Consider the following 20,981-nt stretch of genomic DNA (forward strand, 5'->3'; position numbering starts at 1 on the left):
CAAGACCAGCGGGTGAAGTTGAAGGTGGGTTTCGATGCAGTTGTATCCTCCGCTCAGACACTTGTCATCCTCTGATCTCTTTCATGTCAGCCCCACCATCCCAAATGTACCTACTCTAGAATTCCTCTTCTTGGAGTCCTGCCCTGTGCTAAGAGGAAGCAAGCTAAGGGTAGTGTGTTAATTCTTCCACGATAGATTTTTAAATGGAACGACTTCAATTATGGGAATTTCAGAAAGGTGGCAGGCTGTGGAGATCATTATGTGCGGGCTGGTGGAACCTGTCACTTTCCAAACCCTAGCTCACCCACTGCGGGGAGCTGATCTTGGAAGGGTTTCTTTTACTATTTTTTTTTTTTTTTTTTTTTTTAGAAGCATGTGGATTATTTTTTTTTTTTTTTGTCATTTTAAACATCTTTATTGAAGTATAATTGCCTTACAATAGTGTGTTAGCTTCTGCTTTATAACAAAGTGAATCAGTTATACATATACAATATGTTCCCATTTCTCTTCCCTCTTGCATCTCCCTCCCTCCCACCCTCCCCATCCCACCCCTCTAGGTGGTCACAAAGCACCGAGCTGATCTCCCTGTGCTGTGCGGCTGCTTCCCACTAGCTATCTATTTTACATTTGGTAGTGTATATATGTCCATGACACTCTCTTACCCTGTCACATCTCACCCCACCCCCTCCCCATATCCTCAAGTCCATTCTCTAGTAGGTCTGTGTCTTTATTCCCGTCTTGCCACTAGGTTCTTCATGGCCTTTTTTTTTTTTTTTCCCTTAGATTCCGTATATATGTGTTAGCATACTGTATTTGTTTTTCTCTTTCTGACTTACTTCACTCTGTATGACAGACTCTAACTCCATCCACCTCACTACAAATACCTCCATTTCATTTCTTTTTATGGCTGAGTAATATTCCATTGTATACATGTGCCACATCTTCTTTATCCATTCATCTGTCGATGGACATTTAGGTTGCTTCCATGTCCTGGCTATTGTAAATAGAGCTGCAATGAACATTTTGGTACATGACTCTTTTTGACCTATGGTTTTCTCAGGGTATATGCCCAGTAGTGGGATTGCTGGGTCATATGGTAGTTCTATTTGTAGTTTTTTAAGGAACCTCCATACTGTTCTCCATAGTGGCTGTATCAATTTACATTCCCACCAACAGTGCAAGAGTGTTCCCTTTCCTCCACACCCTCTCCAGCATTTATTGTTTCTAGATTTTTTGATGATGGCCATTCTGACCGGTGTGAGATGATATCTCATTGTAGTTTTGATTTGCATTTCTCTAATGATTAATGATGTTGAGCATTCTTTCATGTGTCTGTAGGCCATCTGTATATCTTCTTTGGAGAAATGTCTATTTAGATCTTCTGCCCATTTTTGGATTGGGTTGTTCGTTTTTTTGTTATTGAGCTGCATGAGCTGCTTGTAAATCTTGGAGATTAATCCTTTGTCAGTTGCTTCATTTGCAAATATTTTCTCCCATTCTGAGGGTTGTCTTTTGGTCTTGTTTATGGTTTCCTTTGCTGTGCAAAAGCTTTTCAGTTTCATTAGGTCCCATTTGTTTATTTGTGTTCTTATTTCCATTTCTCTGGGAGCTGGGTCAAAAAGAATCTTGCTGTGATGTATGTCATAGAGTGTTCTGCCTATGTTTTCCTCTAAGAGTTTGATAGTGTCTGCCCTTACACTTAGGTCTTTAATCCATTTTGAGTTTATTTTTGAGCATGGTGTCAGGGAGTGTTCTAATTTCATACTTTTACATGTTCCTGTCCAATTTTCCCAGCACCACTTATTGAAGAGGCTGTCTTTTCTCCACTGTATATGCTTGCCTCCTTTATCAAAGATAAGTTGACCATATGTGTGTGGGTTTATCTCTGGGCTTTCTATCCTGTTCCATTGATCTATATTTCTGTTTTTGTGCCAGTACCAAACTGTCTTGATTACTGAAGCTTTGTAATATAGTCTGAAGTCAGGGAGCCTGATTCCCCCAGCTCCATTTTTCGTTCTCAAGATGGCTTTGGCTATTCGGGGTCTTTTGTGTTTCCATACAAATTGTGAAATTTTTTGTTCTAGTTCTGTGAAAAATGCCAGTGGTAGTTTGATAGGGATTGCATTGAATCTGTAGATTGCTTTGGGAAGTAGAGTCATTTTCACAATGTTGATTCTTCCAATCCAGGAACATGGTATATCTCTCCATCTATTTGTATCATCTTTAATTTCTTTCATCAGTGTCTTATAATTTTCTGCATACAGGTCTTTTGTCTCCTTAGGTAGGTTTATTCCTAGATATTTTATTCTTTTTGTTGCAATGGTAAATGGGAGTGTTTTCTTAATTTCACTTTCAGATTTTTCGTCATTAGTGTATAGAAATGCAAGAGATTTCTGTACATTAATTTTGTATCCTGCTACTTTACCAAATTCATTGATTAGCTCTAGGAGTTTTCTGGTAGCATCTTTAGGATTCTCTATGTATAGTATCATGTCATCTGCAAATAGTGACAGCTTTACTTCTTCTTTTCCGATTTGGATTCCTTTTATTTCTTTGTCTTCTCTGATTGCTGTGGCTAGGACTTCCAGAACTATGTTGAATAATAGTGGTGAGAGTGGGCAACCTTGTCTTGTTCCTGATCTTAGTGGAAATGGTTTCAGTTTTTCACCATTGAGGACAATGTTGGCTGTGGGTTTGTCATATATGGCCTTTATTATGTTGAGGAAAGTTCCCTCTATGCCTACTTTCTGCAGGGCTTTTATCATAAATGGGTGTTGAATTTTGTCGAAAGCTTTCTCTGCATCTATTGAGATGATCATATGGTTTTTCTCCTTCAATTTGTTAATATGGTGTATCACATTGATTGATTTACGTATATTGAAGAATCCTTGCATTCCTGGGATAAACCCCACTTGATCATGGTGTATGATCCTTTTAATGTGCTGTTGGATTCTGTTTGCTAGTATTTTGTTGAGGATTTTTGCATCTATGTTCATCAGTGATATTGGCCTGTAGTTTTCTTTCTTTGTGACATCTTTGTCTGGTTTTGGTATCAGGGTGATGGTGGCCTCGTAGAATGAGTTTGGGAGTGTTCCTCCCTCTGCAATATTTTGGAAGAGTTTGAGAAGGATAGGTGTTAGCTCTTCTCTAAATGTTTGATAGAATTCACCTGTGAAGCCATCTGGTCCTGGGCTTTTGTTTGTTGGAAGGTTTTTAATCACAGTTTCAATTTCAGTGCTTGTGATTGGTCTGTTCATATTTTCTATTTCTTCCTGGTTCAGTCTCGGCAGTTTGTGCATTTCTAAGAATCTGTCCATTTCTTCCAGGTTGTCCATTTTATTGGCATAGAGTTGCTTGTAGTAATCTCTCATGATCTTTTGTATTTCTGCAGTGTCAGTGGTTACTTCTCCTTTTTCATTTCTAATTCTATTGATCTGGGTCTTCTCCCTTTTTTTCTTGATGAGTCTGGCTAATGGTTTATCAATTTTGTTTATCTTCTCAAAGAACCAGCTTTTAGTTTCATTGATTTTTGCTATTGTTTCCTTCATTTCTTTTTCATTTATTTCTGACCTGATCTTTATAATTTCTTTCCTTCTGCTGGCTTTGGGGTTTTTTTGTTCTTCTTTCTCTAATTGCTTTAGGTGCAAGGTTAGGTTGTTTATTCGAGATGTTTCCTGTTTCTTGAGGTAGGCTTGTATTGCTATAAACTTCCCTCTTAGCACTGCTTTTGCTGCGTCCCATAGGTTTTGGGTCGTCGTGTCTCCATTGTCATTTGTTTCTAGGTATTTTTTGATTTCCCCTTTGATTTCTTCAGTAATCACTTCGTTATTAAGTAATGTATTGTGTAGCCTCCATGTGTTTGTATTTTTTACAGATCTTTTCCTGTAATTGATATCTAGTCTCATAGCGTTGTGGTCGGAAAAGATACTTGATACGATTTCAATTTTCTTAAATTTACCAAGGCTTGATTTGTGACCCAAGATATGATCTATCCTGGAGAATGTTCCATGAGCACTTGAGAAAAATGTGTATTCTGTTGTTTTTGGGTGGCATGTCCTATAAATATCAATTAAGTCCATCTTGTTTAATGTATCATTTAAAGCTTGTGTTTCCTTATTTATTTTCATTTTGGATGATCTGTCCCTTGGTGAAAGTGGGGTGTTAAAGTCCCCTACTATGATTGTGTTGCTGTCAATTTCCCCTTTTATGGCTGTTAGTATTTGCCTTATGTATTGAGGTGCTCCTATGTTGGGTGCATAAATATTTACAATTGTTATACCTTCCTCTTGGATCGATCCCTTGATCATTATATAGTGTCCTTCTTTGTCTCTTGTAATAGTCTTTATTTTAAAGTCTATTTTGTCTGATATGAGAATTGCTACTCCAGCTTTCTTTTGATTTCCATTTGCATGGAATATCTTTTTCCATCCCCTCACTTTCAATCTGTATGTGTCTCTAGGTCTGAAGTGGGTCTCTTGTAGACAGCATATATATGGGTCTTGTTTTTGTATCCATTCAGCCAGCCTGTGTCTTTTGGTGGGAGCATTTAATCCATTTACATTCAAGGTAATTATCGATATGTATGTTCCTATTCCCATTTTCTTAAATGTATTGGGTTTGTTATTGTAGGTGTTTTCCTTCTCTTGTGTTTCTTGCCTAGAGAAGTTCCTTTAGCATTTGTTGTAAAGCTGGTTTGGTGGTGGTGAACTCTCTCAGCTTTTGCTTGTCTGTAAAGGTTTTAATTTCTCCATCGAATCTGAATGAAATCCTTGCTGGGTAGAGTAATCTTGGTTGTAGGTTTTTCTGCTTCATCACTTTAAGTATATCCTGCCACTCCCTTCTGGCTTGCAGAGTTTCTGCTGATAGATCAGATGTTAACCTTATGGGGATTCCCTTGTGTGTTATTTGTTTTTTTTCCCTTGCTGCCTTTAATATGTTTTCCTTGTATTTAATTTTTGACAGTTTGATTAATATGTGTCTTGGCGTGTTCCTCCTTGGGTTTATCCTGTATGGGACTCTCTGTGCTTCCAGGACTTGATTAACTATTTCCTTTCCCATATTAGGGAAGTTTTCAACTATAATCTCTTCAAAAATTTTCTCAGTCCCTTTCTTTTTCTCTTCTTCTTCTGGTACCCCTATAATTCGAATGTTGGAGCGTTTAATGTTGTCCCAGAGGTCCCTGAGACTGTCCTCAGTTCTTTTCATTCTTTTTTCTTTATCCTGCTCTGTAGTAGTTATTTCCACCATTTTATCTTCCAGGTCACTTATCCTTTCTTCTGCCTCAGTTATTCTACTATTGATCCCATCTAGAGTATTTTTAATTTCATTTATTGTGTTCTTCATCATTGCTTGGTTCCTCTTTAGTTCTTCTACATCCTTGTTAAATGTTTCTTGCATTTTGTCTATTCTATTTCCAAGATTTTGGATCATCCTTACTATCATTATTCTGAATTCTTTTTCAGGTAGACTACCTATTTCCTCTTCATTTGTTAAGTCCAGTGTGTTTTGAGCCTGCTCCTTCATCTGCTGTGTGTTTTTCTGTCGTCTCATTTTGCCTATCTTACTGTGTTTGGGGTCTCCTTTTCACAGGCTGCAGGTTCGTAGTTCCCGTTGTTTTTGGTATCTGTCCCCAGTGGCTAAGGTTGGTTCAGTGGGTTGTGTAGGCTTCCTGGTGGAGGGAACTAGTGCCTGAGTTCTGGTGGATGAGGCTAGATCTTGTCTTTCTGGTGGGCACGTCCACGTCTGGTGGTGTATTTTGGGGTGTCTGTGGCCTTATTATGATTTTAGGCAGCCTCTCTGCTAATGGATGGGGTTGTGTTCCTGTCTAGCTAGTTGTTTGGCATAGGGTGTCCAGCACTGTAGCTTGCTGGTCGTTGGGTGAAGCTGGGTCTTGATGTTGAGATGGAGATCTCTGGGAGATTTTTGCCGTTTGGTATTACGTGGAGCTGGGAGGTCTCTTGTGGACCAGTGTTCTGAAGTTGGCTCTCCCACCTCAGAGGCACGGCCCTGATGCCTGGCTGGAGCACCAAGAGCCTTTCGTCCACACAGCTCAGAGTAAAAGGGAGAAAAAACAGAAAGAAGGAAAGAAAGAGGCTATAATATAGTGAAGTAAAATAAAGCTATTGTAAAGCAAAGCTATACAGACAAAATCTCACCCAGCAGCATATACATATACACTCACAAAAAAAGGAAAAGGGGAAAAATAATATATCCTGCTCCCAAAGTCCACCTCCTGAATTTGGGCTGATTCGTTGTCTATTCAGGTATTCAACAGATGCAGGCACAGCAAGTTGTTGTGGAGCTTTAATCCGCTGCTCCTGAGGCTGCTGGGAGAGATTTCCCCTTCTCTTCCCTGTTCGCACAGCGCCTGGGCTTCAGCTTTGGATTTGGACCCGCCTCTGCGTGTAGGTCGCCTGAGGGCGTCTGTTCCCCGCCCAGACAGGACGGGGTTAAAGGAGCAGCTGCTTCGGGGGCTCTGGCTCACCCAGGCCGCGGGGAGGGAGGGGTACAGAGGAGGCGGGGCGAGCCTGCGGCGGCCGAGGCCGGCGTGACGTTGCACCAGCCTGAGGCGCGCAGTGCGTTCTCCCGGGGATGTTGTCCCCGGATCCCGGGACCCTGGCAGTGGCGGGCTGCACAGGCTCCCGGGAGGGGCGGTGTGGAGAGTGACCTGTGCTCACACACAGGCTTTTTGGAGGCGGCAGCAGCAGCCCCAGCGTCTCACGCCCGTCTCTGGGGTCCGCGCTGATCGCCGCGGCTCGCGCCCTTCTCTGGAGTTTGTTTAGGCGGCGCTCTGAATCCCCTCTCCTTGCGCGCAGCGAAACTAAGAGGCAAGAAAAAGTCTCTTGCCTCTTCGGCGGCTGCAGACCTTTTCCCGGTCTCCCTCCCGGCTAGCTGTGGTGCGCTAACCCCTTCAGGCTGTGTTCACGCCGCCAACCCCAGTCCTCTCCCCGCGATCTGACCGAAGCCCGAGCCTCAGCTCCCAGCCCCGCCCGCCCCGGCGGCTAACAGACAAGCCTCTCGGGCTGGTGAGTGCTGCTCGGCGCCGAGCCTCTGTGCGGGAACCTCTCCGCTTTGCCCTCCGCACCCCTGTGGCTGCGCTCTCCTCCGTGGCTCCAAAGCTTCCCGCCTCCGCCACCCACAGTCTCCGCCCGCGAAGGGGCTTCCTAGTGCGTGGAAACCTTTCCTCCTTCACAGCTCCCTCCCACTGGTGCAGGTGCCGTCCCTATTCTTTTGTCTCTGTTATTTCTTTTTTCTTTTGCCCTACCCAAGTACGGGGGGAGTTTCTTGCCTTTTTGGAGGTCGGACGTTTTCTGCCAGCGTTCAGTGGGTGTTCTGTAGGAGCAGTTCCACGTGTAGATGTATTTCTACTGTATCTGTGGGAAGGAAGGTGATCTCCGCGTCTTACTCTTCCGCCATCTTCTCCCTCTACTATTTTTTTAAAATTTAAAAAATTAAAAAAAAATTTTTATTGGAGTACAGTTGATTTACAATGTCGTTTTAGTTTCTGCTGTACAGCAAAGTGAATCAGTTACACATATACATATATCCTCTCTTTTTTAGATTCTTTTCCCATATAGGCCATTACAGAGAATTGAGTAGAGTTCCCTATGCGATACAGGAGGTCCTTATTAGTTACCTATTTTATATGTAGTAGTGTGTATATGTCAATCCCAGTCTCCCAACTTATCCCTCCCCCCGTCCCCTTCGGGTAACCATAAGACTGTTTTCTACAGCTGTGATTCTATTTCTGTTTTGTAAATAAGTTCATTTGTACCGTTTGTTTTAGATTCCACATATAAGTGATATCATATGGTATTTGTCCTTCTGTCTGACTTACTTCACTTGTTATGGCAATCTCTAGGTCCATCCATGTTGCTGCAAATGGCATTATTTCATTCTTTCTTATGGCTGAGTAGTATTCCATTGTATATATGTACCACATCTTCTTCATCCATTCCTCCATCAGTGGACATTTGGGTTGCTTCCATGTCCTGGCTATCTTTTACTATTTACAATAGAACCCTCCAACGGAATTTACCTACTAGCAGAAGTTTCTATATAAATCATCTGCTGACTCTCTCTTCTAGGTAATGTGTGTGTACATGTGTATCATGGTGGCGGGGGGAGCAGATATTCTAAAAGGTGCAATACTTGGTGATATACATTCTTTTAGAGCAGTTCTTGACGTTTCATAACTCACCTTTTTAAAGAATAGGGTGAAAGCTGTGTCCATGATTCCTAGAAAATCGCACATAATTCTTATCATTTCAACAGGTTTGCAGATCCTGTTAAAACCATCCATGAATTTTTTAGGGGTGCGTGGAGCTCAGATTTAGAAACCTTGAGTCGGGGAGGGATAACGTTAGTATATTTGCAGTGTGGATACACCAATCCTGTATCTTAAAGGGGATGCTTCCTGGAAATATGTGCAAAACTTCAAAAAGGTGATTTTTAAGGCATGTGAAGCTCCTTCTTTTTATGATAGCTTTTAAAAAGTGCTCATAAGCTCCATCTGATTTACATGCTTCAATTTAAATTTTATGAAATAAGAATTTGTAATCTTGAGTGAAGCACGCATGCAGGCAGACCTCCTTTTATCACACTTTGCCTTATTGAGCTTCACTGATACTTTGTGTTTTTACAAATTGAAGGTTTGTGGCAGCCCTGCACTGAGCAACTGTGTTAGCACCATTTTTCCAACAGGGTTTGCTCACTTCATGTCTCTGTGTCGGCAGTTTTCACAATATTTCAAGCTTTTTCTTTATTATTAAATCTATTATGGTGGTCTGTGATCAATGATCTTTGCTGTCACTGCTGTAACTCGTCGAAGGCGCAGATGATGGTTGGCTCTCTTTAGCAATAAAGTATTTTTTCACTAAGTTAAGAATTTTTTTTTTTTTTTTTTAGAAATAATGCTATTGCACACTTAATAGACTACAGTATAGTGTAAACATTTGTACGCCCTGGGAAACTCACTTTATTGTGGTGGTCTGGAACCGAACCCGCAGTATCTCCGAGGTAGGCCAGTAGTGTATATATATATATGTTTTCAACTCCAGTAAAACATTGAGAAAGCCTTTCTGTTTTCAGTTTTTCTTGCTCTTTGTCAGTCAGCTTAACAGGACAAAACACCGCTCTGATACAATTGACCACGAGTTAACAAACTCGTCGACCCATTTTCTCCTGTTTTCGATCTGAACTTTCTTGTCTAACCTTCTGCTGTGCCTTTAGGCTTTTTCCACCTGTGTAGCCTCTGTTCCAGTCACCTGATTCTTAGCAGAAGTGCCTGCCCTTCTCTCCCATTCGTGCTCATCCTTCCGAAAGTTGAGATGCATTCTCATCTTTCTCCACAAAGCCCTTCTTTCCGGCCAGCTGTGTGGAGAATAACAGATAAGGTATCCACAGCTTTTTAGCTTCGAAGGACCGCATCCCCCAGAGACCATGACCTGAGTGTGAAAGGAAGGGGTGGTTCTGGAGGCCTTGCTCTGTATCCAGGGGAGGCAGCAGGCTTCACACGGTTGAGGAGCCGGAGCTGCAGGTTGGGGGCCTCACTCTGGCTTTGAGCCTCTGTGCCCCCCCCTTCCTTCCCCTGCTGCCTCCCCCTGACGATGTCGTGTGCAGCAACGCCCCGCTCCGGGGAATCTCGGAGCTCCGTGGACCAGACGTTGGCCCTGGATCATCACTTGTTCAAACGGAAGAGCAGGGAGACTCCCTGAGGTTAAAGGCATAGTGATCGTCAGAAGGGGAGTTGACAAAGGTACAGTGTGGGTTTTCCAGCCCCGGGAATCTTCCTCCCCCCCCCACTTCCTTCTGCCTCCTGTACCCCTTCATCGCCACCGAAACGTAAGGCAAGGAAGGAAGAGAAGCAGCCCCGTGTGGCTGCTTTCTTGCTGAAGTCATTCTTTTTTTTTTTTTATTTTTATTGAGGTCCAGTTGATCTACAATCTTGTGTTAATTTCTGCTGTACAGCAACATGATTCAGATATGCATCTATATGCGTTCTTTTTCATATTCTTTTCCATTGTGGTTTATCCCAGGATATTGAATGTAGGTCCCTGTGCTCTACGGTAGGACCTTGTTATGTATCCATTTGCTGCAGTAATTCTTAATTGTAAAGAAGACATGAACTGTTGGCAAAGCGTCGTGTGTGTGTGTGTGAGAGAGAGAATTGGATTTGTCCACAATCTCCCTCTTAATAATTGAGGATTGAGAGAGTGTGTGTATAATACTACATTATAATAATTTTTAAAGTTTAAGAGCCTAGATAGCTCTTTTTGTGTCCCTGAGCCTGCTTTCTGCATTGATTGCTTGAAATTTATTCAGTGTTCTTTTCTTTCTCGCTCTTTTCCGTGTTTCCAGACTTCTTAGGCATCTTTGCTAGAGGAAGGAACCTCCATCCTTTTCTTGTCCTTCACTAGATGTCACCCCCTCCCAGGCCGTTGAAGGTCACTGCCTTTCCTCTTCGTGCTGCAGCTCCAACCCAACTCCCAAGTTAAAGCTGTTTATTGATGCCCTGCCTGGTTGATGCTGTAGCCCCTCTGCACTGGAGTGTGATTGCCAAGGTGTCCTCCTACAAGAGTTCACGGTCTGGGAGGACCCCCGAAAACTGCACGGACCATTCCTTGGTTCCTTCTGGGAACTTATTGCAAGATTCAGACATCAGCTAAATTTTGCATCCTCAGAGGAGCAGAAATCCATGCTTGTTAGCTTTTTAGAAGATTTGTTTGGCTCTGTGTACACACTTTTTAGACCCCAGGGATAGATATTTTTGCATGTTAGACTTTATACTATAAAATCTGCCTTACTGCTAGCTTGTCACTTTTTCCCCTAATTTTTGTATACTTGATTATTCTCATTGTTGCTGAAAAAGTGGGACCATTTTTTTTTTGTGTGTGTGTGTGTGCAGTAAATTAAGTCAGGGATAGTTTTGGTTAGTAAAACTACTTGAGCTGCAGAATCTTAAGGAGGCCCATGCTAGGATACACTAAGTATGTCCTTCTAGGTGTGGGTGCTCAGAAAGTACCATTGATTAACTGAAAGCATCACTTTTGTCACTTACAATGCTAATAATATGTGGAGGATCTTGGCCATTGTTGGGTGGCTGTTTAGCTATTTTGCTATTTTAATTTTTACCTTGAGGAACATGTAGATCCTGTTAAATGAGAATTTGCTTTACTGTTCCATAATCTTTATGTTTTTAAATAACCTGTAACTACCCTAATTCACTGTTTTAATAGCTGCTCTGGGGGAAATCCCATAAAACCTATAAAGTTGGTTGTCATCAGTATACTTTTGAACTTCAAATTCTTATCCTAAGATATAATTAGTTCATTATCCACCTCGTGTCTTTGGCCAGAAAACAAAAGTCATTAATCACTATAGGTACAAATGACCTTTTTTTTGCATATAAAATTCTGAAGAGCATAATTATTTGCGAGAGTGAGGAGATTCTTCTTTACATGCAATCGTTAAAATGGCATTCAGGACGGTGATTCCTAATTTGCTGAGAGAATTGGCATCTATGTAATTAGCCTAGACATTACCTCTGTGGTGTGAATAGACTAATGCCTTCCAGCTATTGTAGCCAAGGATTAAAAGGGCTTTCCTTTTACTCTGACCAAGAATGCCCCAATTCAGATTTCATATAGTTTGACATTTCCTATAGTTTCTGTTACTTTGGTGTCTTCCCACCAGGGTGAAGGGGGATGGTTGTTATCCAATATCATATTCATCAAATATTGGGACAAAGCAGTGTCTGCTTTCACCATTTCTTCTCAAATGGTCTTCTTCCCCCACTGACTGCCTAACAAATAATCTCACTCGTTTTCCTGTATGCTGATGTTTTGGGTTATTTTTCTAGTAACTTCACTGCAGCAGTGTAACTCAAGAATCAGCATAACTGGCCCCATTTGAATTTTCTTCTACCATCCCTTTATCCTTTGTTCAAGAAATTTTATACAGCAGCAGAAGCATGTAACAATCTGACTGGGCATTTTTATTTGTTATGACGACAGACAAAAATCTCCAATTTTTTTTTTTTTTTTGGCAACATCGCATGGCTTGTAGGTTCTTAGTTCCCCGACCAGGGATTGAACCCGCACCCTCGGCCGTGAAAGCGCCGAGTCCTAACCACTGGACCGCCAGGGAATTCCCTCAGATCTCCTATTTTTAGTATAAATATGTCAGGTTTGGGGAAGCAGTGCTATTGGATTTATTTTGCTTTACCTTATCCCATGTGGGATCTTCGGGCATTGTTTGGCCCGTGGATCAGGGGCACTTTGGTGTTCCTGGAAGTGAGCCCGAGGTGGTAGCATTTCACCCCTGGCTGCGCAGGGCACGTGCCCGTCACCGGGTTGTGTCCTAGTCTCGGTCTCGCTGTGGGCCGTGGCTCCCATCGGGTCCCTGCTCTGAGGCGCCCTCTTCTTGCACGTGGGGCGGCCGGCATCCCACTGCTTTCCCATGAAGGAGGCAACGGCCGAGCCACTCATTGGGGGTTTCAAAGAGGCATGCGGGCAGGGACCCCTGGTTTCCACGCTCTGGTCTGGTTCTGCTCCTTTGCAGGAATCGCCAGAGCCGAAACCAGTCTGGGTGACGCTGTAGGAAGAGCTGTCGGGGGAGTTCGGTGGAGGCGGTGGGGAGACTTCACGTCCAGACTTCATGCGCGTGCTGAGGACGAGGACCTCCACGTGTTCCAGCAGCTTCCGGGCTCCCGGCCGCTGGTGCCTGCTCTCTTCCTCCCCCTCTGGTAGCTGAAGGGGACCCCGTTTTCAGCGCCGACCAGATGGTTCTGAAGACCGACGCGTGACCGCCCGGCCGTGACCGCCCGGCCCTTCCGCGGGCTGCGCTCAGGCGAGCGCCGGCCCTTCTGGGTCGCGTGGTGCCTGCTGCACCCAGAGCCCGTCTCCCTTCGCGGTTTCGTTTCTTTGCCGCGGGGGCCGCAGGATGCTCCTGCTGAAAAAGCCCCCGGATCGGCTGCAGCCCAGCTGGGTTGCCTCTGCCATCGCTGCTGCCCACTGTCCTGCAGTGACCCGCAGGGTTTCCAAGGCCAGAGGTACAGCGAGTGGCACCTCGCCGCGGGAGCACACGCGGGTGTGGTGAGCTGCTGCCGGGCGACTGGGTTCGGTGGACTCGGGGATTCGGTGCTTCTTCCCCCTCGAGCGTCATCCGTACTACCCCGCACTGATTTCGCGGCAGTGAACTGTGTGGGAAAGCAGACGGTGATGGGAAGTGGTTTGACTGCAGCCCCCAGGCTGGGTGCTTTCGCCACCTGAAGTGTCTTTCGTGTTTGTCTTTTTCCCATGTTATCAGCCCCTGGTCTCAGGAGCTCACTGGGGTGGCAGAGGAGTCCTCACTGGGATCCGATGGATTATTATAATCTTATTCCCCATGATTGTGTGCCGAAAGGGACATGCGTATTGGATTCATGATTTTCACGTCACCACTGACTTTAAAGTTTTCTGATCCAAAATAGGGTTCCCAGACCAGTATTGTCACCGTCCCCTGGGAACTTGTTGGAAATGCAGATTGTTGGACCTCACCCCAAACTACTGAATCGGCAACTCTGGGGTACCCCCCCCCCAAAATGTGTTTTAACAAGCCCTCCAGTAATTCTGATGTACTTGAGGGTTTGAGGCCCACTGCTTTATTTATTTATTTTAAAAATTTTACTGGAGTACAGTTGATTGACAGTGTTGTTTCACGTGTACAGCAAAGCGGTTCAGTTATACATACACACATGTTCATTCTTTTTTTAGATTCTTTTCCCATGGAGGTTATCACAGAGTATTGAGCAGAGTTCCCTGTGCTCTGCAGTAGGTCCTTGTTGGTTATCTGTCTTACATATAGTGGTGGGTATGTGTGGTTATCCCAAGCGTCTGGTTTATCCCCACCACACACACACACATTTCCCCTCTGGTAGCCATAAGTTTGTTTTCAGTATCTCTAAGTCTGTTTTTGTCTTGCAAATAAGTTCGTTTCCTCCCTCCCTCCCTCCCTCTGTTCCTTCCGTCCTTTCTTATTAGATTCCAGAGGCCCCCTGTGTTAGATTAGTGCTGTCCAGCAGAATTTTGCAGTGATTGGAACGTTCTGTATTTGTGCTGTCCAGTATGGTAGCCACGAGTTACATGTGGCTGTCAAGGTCTTTAAATGTGGCTACTGTGACCAAGCAACTGAATTACTGATTGTATTTCATGTCAACTAATCTAGGTTTAAATTTATTTATTATTCTCTTTTTTTTTTTTTTAAATACCTTTATCCAGTTTCCTCACCTCCTACCCCACCACCTCAGGACCGCTGGTGACCACAAATCTGATCTCTTTTGCTTTGAGGTTTTCTGGTGTGTTATTGTTGTTGTTTTGTTTTTACAGATTCCGCATGTAAGTGAGATCATACAGTACTTGTCTCTCCTTGTGTGACTTACTTCACTTAGCATAATGCCCCCAAGGTCCATCCATGTTGTTGCACATGGTAGGGTTTCCTTCTTTTTTATGGCTAAATAGTATTCTGTTTTGTGTGTGTGTGTGTGTGTGTGTGTGTGTGTGAGAGAGAGAGAGAGAGAGAGAGAGAGAGAATGAATATCTGTGTATCACATTTTCTTTATTCATCTGTCAACAGACAGCTAGGTTGTTTCCATATCTTGGCTGTTGTGAATAATGCTGCAGGGAACATGGGGTGCAGATACCTCTTTGACATAGTGATTTTGTTTCCTTGGATTAAATACCCGGAAGTGGAATTGCTGGATCATACGATAGTTCTATTTTTAATTTTTTGAGGAACCTCCGTACTCCTTTTCCCTAGAGGCTGTGCCAACTTACATACCCATTCTAGATTGACTGATTGATTCATTTATTTATTCATTCATTCATGCTGAGCCTCTCGGCATGTGGGATCTTAGTTCCCTGACCGGCGATCGGACCCGTGACCCCTGCAGTGGAAGCGCGGGGTCTTAACCACTGGGCCGCCAGGGAGGTCCCCCCACTCTAGATTTCAGCTGAAATAGCCACACATAACTAGTGGCTGCATCCTGGCCCGCCCAGCCCCAGAGCATCTCCTGCTGTTTATCATTGTGTGAATGAACTCCTAAAAGCCTTTAAGAAAATATGTTATTGATTGTGCAATGGTTAATTGTCTATCCTAGAACAAAATGCTCTTAGAGCGAAGCTCCATTTGCTACCACAGTAGTTGAATTAGGTTCTTATGTTGGAGAAATGGTTGGCTGCTGTTAGCTAGTGGGGGAAGCATGTTCCTGAAGGTGACACTGATTTTGTGAATGCGCTTCATCTGTGCAGCGTCCGGTGGCTGTGCCTCTCCTGCATGTAACCGATGAGGACAGGTACGTGTCCTTCTAGGAGGAGTTACGTGCTGTCCACGCGTAACGCTGGGTCAGTGGGTTCTTAGGGTTGGACCTCTGGTCTGTCTGCTGTGTCCATCCAGTGCCCCCTGCCCCAGGGAGCTTTGTAAAGAGATGTTCATGGAGATTAGGCGAGCCCCGTTTTGCCCGCCGTCCCCGAGCCCCCCAGGCACTTCAGGTTTCTTGTCGTGGAGCCATTCAGAAACTGTGCAGTGGCTGATTGCTGAGCCTGGGCCGGTACATGGTTCTCTAGAAGAAACTCTAGAATAATTTTCAGGTTGTTAGATTGAGAAGGACTTGAAGGAAGAGAGGGTCTTCCTGGGCTTGTTAGTCTGAATAATTACAAATGCCAGAAGATACGCCAAGATCAGTCTCTGGGCATACGTAGTTCCTGGGGTGACGTGATGCCATCTTTGTTCCCTTTTCCAAAACACAGCAGGCGCTCTGGGCCTAGAGCATTCCCAGCAGTCACCGGTCCTCTGACCAAAGCAGAGAGTGGCATGTAGGAGACAGGGCACACCTGAGAGTCCTCAGGGGCCTTTCTGCAACCTCCTCTAGCAACTGAACTCTCAAAATTGAAGCAGCCATCATTGGTTAGACAGAAAATGATACTGAATTCTCTGTCATAAGCAAAGTTCTGCATGGCTGAGCTTCCTAACTGAGGGTCCCGTTTGTTGCATTATTTAAATCCATATCATTGATTTTCGCCATCCAGCTCTTCTTAGAATCCTAGAATGCTAAAGCCAGGTGGAAGGGAATGTAGAAATGGTCATCATCCAGTCTTCTTTTTTTTACTGGAGGAAACAGATGCCCAGAGAGGTTGTGAGTTGAGTTAAGGACACACAGCAAGTTCAGGGCTGATCGGGGAGTACAGAGCCAGCCCGGGATGAGCAGGCCAGGCCTCCTGGGTTCTTCCGTTACACGGCCCCTCTGTTTCTTTTGTGGACTCAGCTCCTTGTTGTCTGTAGGCTGCGTGTGTACTGCTGGGGGGTCATGGTCAGAAGCTGGACAGATGGATGAAAAAGGAACATTTCAGATGCACGATAAGAAATATATTGATGCTCACTGCTTAGTTATATTTTATTTATTTTTATTTATTTTTAATTTTTTGCTGCATTGGGTCTTTGTTGTTGCACTGGCTTTCTCTAGTTGCAGCAAGCAGGGGCCACTCTTCGTTGTGGTGCGCGGGCTTCTCATTGTGGTGACTTCTCTTGTTGCAGAGCACGGGCTCTAGGTGCACGGGCTTCAGTAGTTGTGGCTCACAGGCTCTAGAGCGCAGGCTCAGTAGTTGTGGCTCACAGGCTCTAGAGCGCAGGCTCAGTAGTTGTGGCTCACAGGCTCTAGAACGCAGGCTCAGTAGTTGTGGTGCACAGGCTTAGTTGCTCCGCAGCACGTGGGATCTTCCCGGACCAGGGCTCGAACCCGTGTCCCCTGCACTGGCAGGCGGATTCTTAACCACTGCGCCACCAGGGAAGTCCCTGCTTAGTTATATTTTAAAATGCTACTTCTTGCTAGCATGTCACGTAGCTGTTCTGAAAATTCCACCAGGATATTCTGACTGGTGACACATTGCTGCTCCCTTTTTATAATAGCTTTTCGTAAATTGTTGGTGGATCTGTGTATATGATTTAGTTACTGCACAGCTGTTACTCATATTGTTAACTGGTTATTTTTTTATGGACAGTTTTGTTGGGATTAGTTTGCTTTCCAAGCACTAGACCTGTCTCCATTGATGACTCTGATACCCCTTCTTTTGTTACTTACTTTCTTTAAATAGCATGCCTCTGTTACTTTATCCCAAAAGTATTGAAACGCTAGGTGCTAAAAGTTTATGCTTCTGTGCACAAAATAGCATTCTCTAAATGTTGAAAGAGCAAAGGTTATCCCATCCAGATAGGTCTGAAGGTTAATTTCTTTTGGATTTAACTATGGCAGGGGAGAGGGGGGTGGTTTCTGTAGTTTGGGAAGACTATTAGCTGTGTAAGTTTTTCCCTTTCTTGTTTGAATGGAGTCTTTAGCAAAAAATACACATGCGCACCAAAAATCTGGGAGAGGCTGAGTAAATTGAATGTGGGGTTATCGTTTGTGTCCACAAAAAAAAGCCCTAAATCACATTTAGCATAATTTGTGGTTTTAAATTGGACTGATTTAGCAAGGAGAGTGAAATAATCTCTCATCCTGTCAAGAAAGGCGATACCTTCGGACCAGCCTTTAATTGCATTGGCAAAGTAACTTCAGGAAGGTGGCAGTAATTCTGGCTGCATTTTTCTTGGTTTGTGGTTAAATTGAGACCATCATTTTCTCCTGATTGCACTAACTTTCTTTATTGCTCTTCAAACTAATCAGATGAATGCACAAGGAGAGAAGCTTAGTGGTAGCTGGAGGGTAAATGGGGAAAGGGTGAAGTTTCTGAGCAGGGCTGTAATCATCTGTAGATTTGCACTTTACACACTTCAGGGTCCAGGTAGAGAGAACAGGTAAATGAACACCTAGAAACCTAGCAGGTACAGCCTGATGAACTTGTTCGTGGTCGTTTACACAAAGTGAATACCATTCATTCCCGCAAAAGTGTGTTATTGATGACACACCTAAAGACATATGCTTTCGCAGCCGTATGGTACAGATAGGGCTCACCTACATTCACGTTGGCATCGGAGAATGCGGTGCTGGAGGGCGTCCCCAGCTGCCTTGATTATCCCATTAAAACCTGCGCTTTTATCTCCATCCCCACAACCAGCCTCTTCAGTAAGTAACTAATCCACGCCTTCCTTATTTTCCATCTGCACCACTGCCTCTTCCCAAGTGTCTTAGTTCAGACTGATTCGTAATCGTCACAATCCCTTCCTCCAGCAAATGTGTTTCTGTTAACTTTTACCAAACCTGCTTCCCTCTAAAAGAAATCAGGTCATCGATACATTAGACATTTTATAAAGCTGAAAATGATGAGTCAAAACTGTAACGAGCTGTGTGCTTGCCGCTTTATCTCTCGTCCCCTGAGAGTTACCCGCTGGAGCTATCGCAATGGCTGTCTTCTTAAATATCTCAGGTGTCTGTCTGGAAATGTTATGCACACCTTGGTCGTGGTTCTAAGCAAACGTACCCCCAGGTTTCCGCGGTCTTCTGGGGCACCCCTGGAGGGGGGGTTGGGATGGGAAGAAGATGAACTGACATAAGACATAACACTTCCTTCTCTTGTACCCAAGGCCCTTGTCCATGGCTTCAGTTACCTGAATAGTCTTGGTATGAAGAGTTTCCATGAACCGTGGATGAGCTGGTGGCCCGTGACCAGTGTTTGTAGAAAGACTGAGTCAGCACATGGGGTAGATGAAGTACAATCTATTGCAAGGCTTTCTGCTGAGAGTTAGTACTTTTGAGGTAAAGATGCCTTTGGCTTTTACATTTGTATTGGCAAGTATATACTCTAGGGAGGGAGGAACCTTTCAGCTCCCCCATGGTTTATAAAATAAACCACTCTTGACCTGCATACTCATATTCATATCATGCTACTGAGTTGGTTTTTCATACGGCTGTGTAACAGTGCCGTGATATGTTGCTAATCTGATATAAGGGTGTGTGTGTGTGTATTGATCAACGTGCAAAGGCCAGAGGCCAAAATCAGAAACTAAGTAGGTTGACTGTTTCATCATTCACGGTTGAGTTTAAAAATCACTGTGGTTGAGTCCAGTGTTAAGAGCACGGCTCTTCAGATAACAGATTATTGAAACAGCTGATGATACATTACTCGGGAAGGGGTGTGGAGTTTGCTGCCTTTTTTTGGTGGAGATGTGAGGAAACCAAAAGGAAGAAGACAATTGCACTTAGTAGACATTACATGACAACAATAAAAGTATAGTTTTACATCTAAGAGTTCTCATCACAAGGAAAAACATTTTTTTTTCTTTTTCTTTTCTTTTGTACTTTTGTGAGATGATAGATGCTCACTAACCTTATTGCGATGATCATGTTGTAAGTCAGAATATGATGCTGTGCACCTGAAACTTACACAGGGCTGTATGTCAATTGTATCTCAATAAAACTGGAAGGAAAAAAATTAAAATTAAAAAAATAGAAGTAATGTTCACTTATAGACGGTTTATGGCACAGAAATCCTTTTCTGCCCTTTGAAGAAACATTTCCATGTCTACCGGGTGGTGAGCTGCTACCTAAGAAACACCTGCAGAAATTAAGTAAGACGTATATCCGTGAACAAGATGGTCCTGCTGGAGTTCCATCTTTCTCTCATTTGGAAGGAAAACAAATGTTCCTGCATTCACACTCAGCATTTCTGTTTCCGTAGCTGTGCCGCCAAACATAGCAGAACTGAAGAATTTGGAAGTGCTTAACTTTTTTAATAACCAGATTGAGGAGCTTCCCACGCAGATCAGCAGCCTTCAGAAACTCAAGCACCTGAACCTGGGGTGAGTCTCCTGAAGGGGAAGGGGAACTGAGAAGAGGAGGGGCTGAAAAAGGGGGGTGTGGGCAAGGGCGAGGGGGGGGTTTGCCATTCATAGGATTACATAGGAGAAGCTGATTTCTAATTTCTTTCTATACTTTAGGTTTTTAAAAAAGTTTTATTGTTTTAATACATCCTTCCAATGGCCAACATTACCGCATATCTATTCACGCACTAATTGAGAAGCTAATTGTTGCAATAAGGGAGTCTTTTTTTTTTTACTGTATTTTGTTTCCAACAAAATTTTATTTCTGTTATGTTGACCGGGAAGGGACCTATTTGCATAGCTAGCATGAACTGTGCAGACCGGTTGTAACATGGTTGATTTTTTTTTTTTAATTTATTTATTTATGGCTGTGTTGGGTCTTCGTTTCTGTGCGAGGGCTTTCTCTAGTTGCGGTGAGCGGGGGTCACTCTTCATCACGGTGTGCGGGCCTCTCACTATCGCGGCCTCTCTTGTTGCGGAGCACAGGCTCCAGACGCGCAGGCTCAGTAGTTGTGGCTCACAGGCCCAGTCGCTCCGCGGCATATGGGATCTTCCCAGACCAGGGCTCGAACCCGTGTCCCCTGCTTTGGCAGGCGGATTCACAACCACTGCGCCACCAGGGAAGCCCCAACATGGTTGATTTTTTTCTCTATGTGTAGTGTAGAAATAGTGTCCAAAGCACCTTCCTTATCTGCGGATGGGAGGATACATTTCCTGACACTGCTTCATTGATTCTTACAGTTTTTCTTTTTTACAGTCGAAATGTTATAATCCTGTGTTTCTCTTTATACAAAGGTGAAGAGAGGAGTTTTGATTCAGCTGAGGTTGCAGAATCAGGGTGCAGTGAATAATTATAATTCCTTGTGTTCTTATAATGCTTTACAGTTTTCAGAGTCCTCATTACTGGTGTTTGACCCTCTTAACAATTGGGAAGGAGGAAGGGCAGGCATTACTGCCTTCATTTTGTGGAAGGAAGCCAAGCCCTTTCCAAGAGGTTAAGTGACTTGCTGCTGATTGCCCCTGAGGTTAGTGGCTGAGCCCGGCAGAGAACCCCATTGTTGGGGGGTCCATGCCTTGTCCGTCAGACACCATAGATGCCACCCAGATCTTGGACTTACTGAATTTCAGCTTCATTGTTGTAGCTGTTAAAGGAAACTGCCCACTCTTACCTCATTCTCCGTGTAGAATAATAT

General features: G+C 43.9%; 1 protein-coding gene across 3 annotated transcripts in view; it reads left to right on the forward strand.

Moving 5' to 3' along the window:
- RSU1 (Ras suppressor protein 1) overlaps window positions 1-20,981 on the forward strand; it is a 203,821-nt gene that overhangs the window by 32,008 nt on the left and 150,832 nt on the right. For all 3 annotated transcript variants that reach the window (XM_057543611.1, XM_007196418.2, XM_007196417.3), the window contains exon 4: window positions 19,647-19,767. In XM_057543611.1, coding sequence (XP_057399594.1) covers window positions 19,647-19,767 — 121 coding nt within the window. The remainder of the gene's footprint in view (window positions 1-19,646; window positions 19,768-20,981) is intronic.

This window comes from Balaenoptera acutorostrata, chromosome 3 (genome assembly GCF_949987535.1).
Source record: "Balaenoptera acutorostrata chromosome 3, mBalAcu1.1, whole genome shotgun sequence".
Lineage (NCBI taxonomy): Eukaryota > Metazoa > Chordata > Mammalia > Artiodactyla > Balaenopteridae > Balaenoptera > Balaenoptera acutorostrata.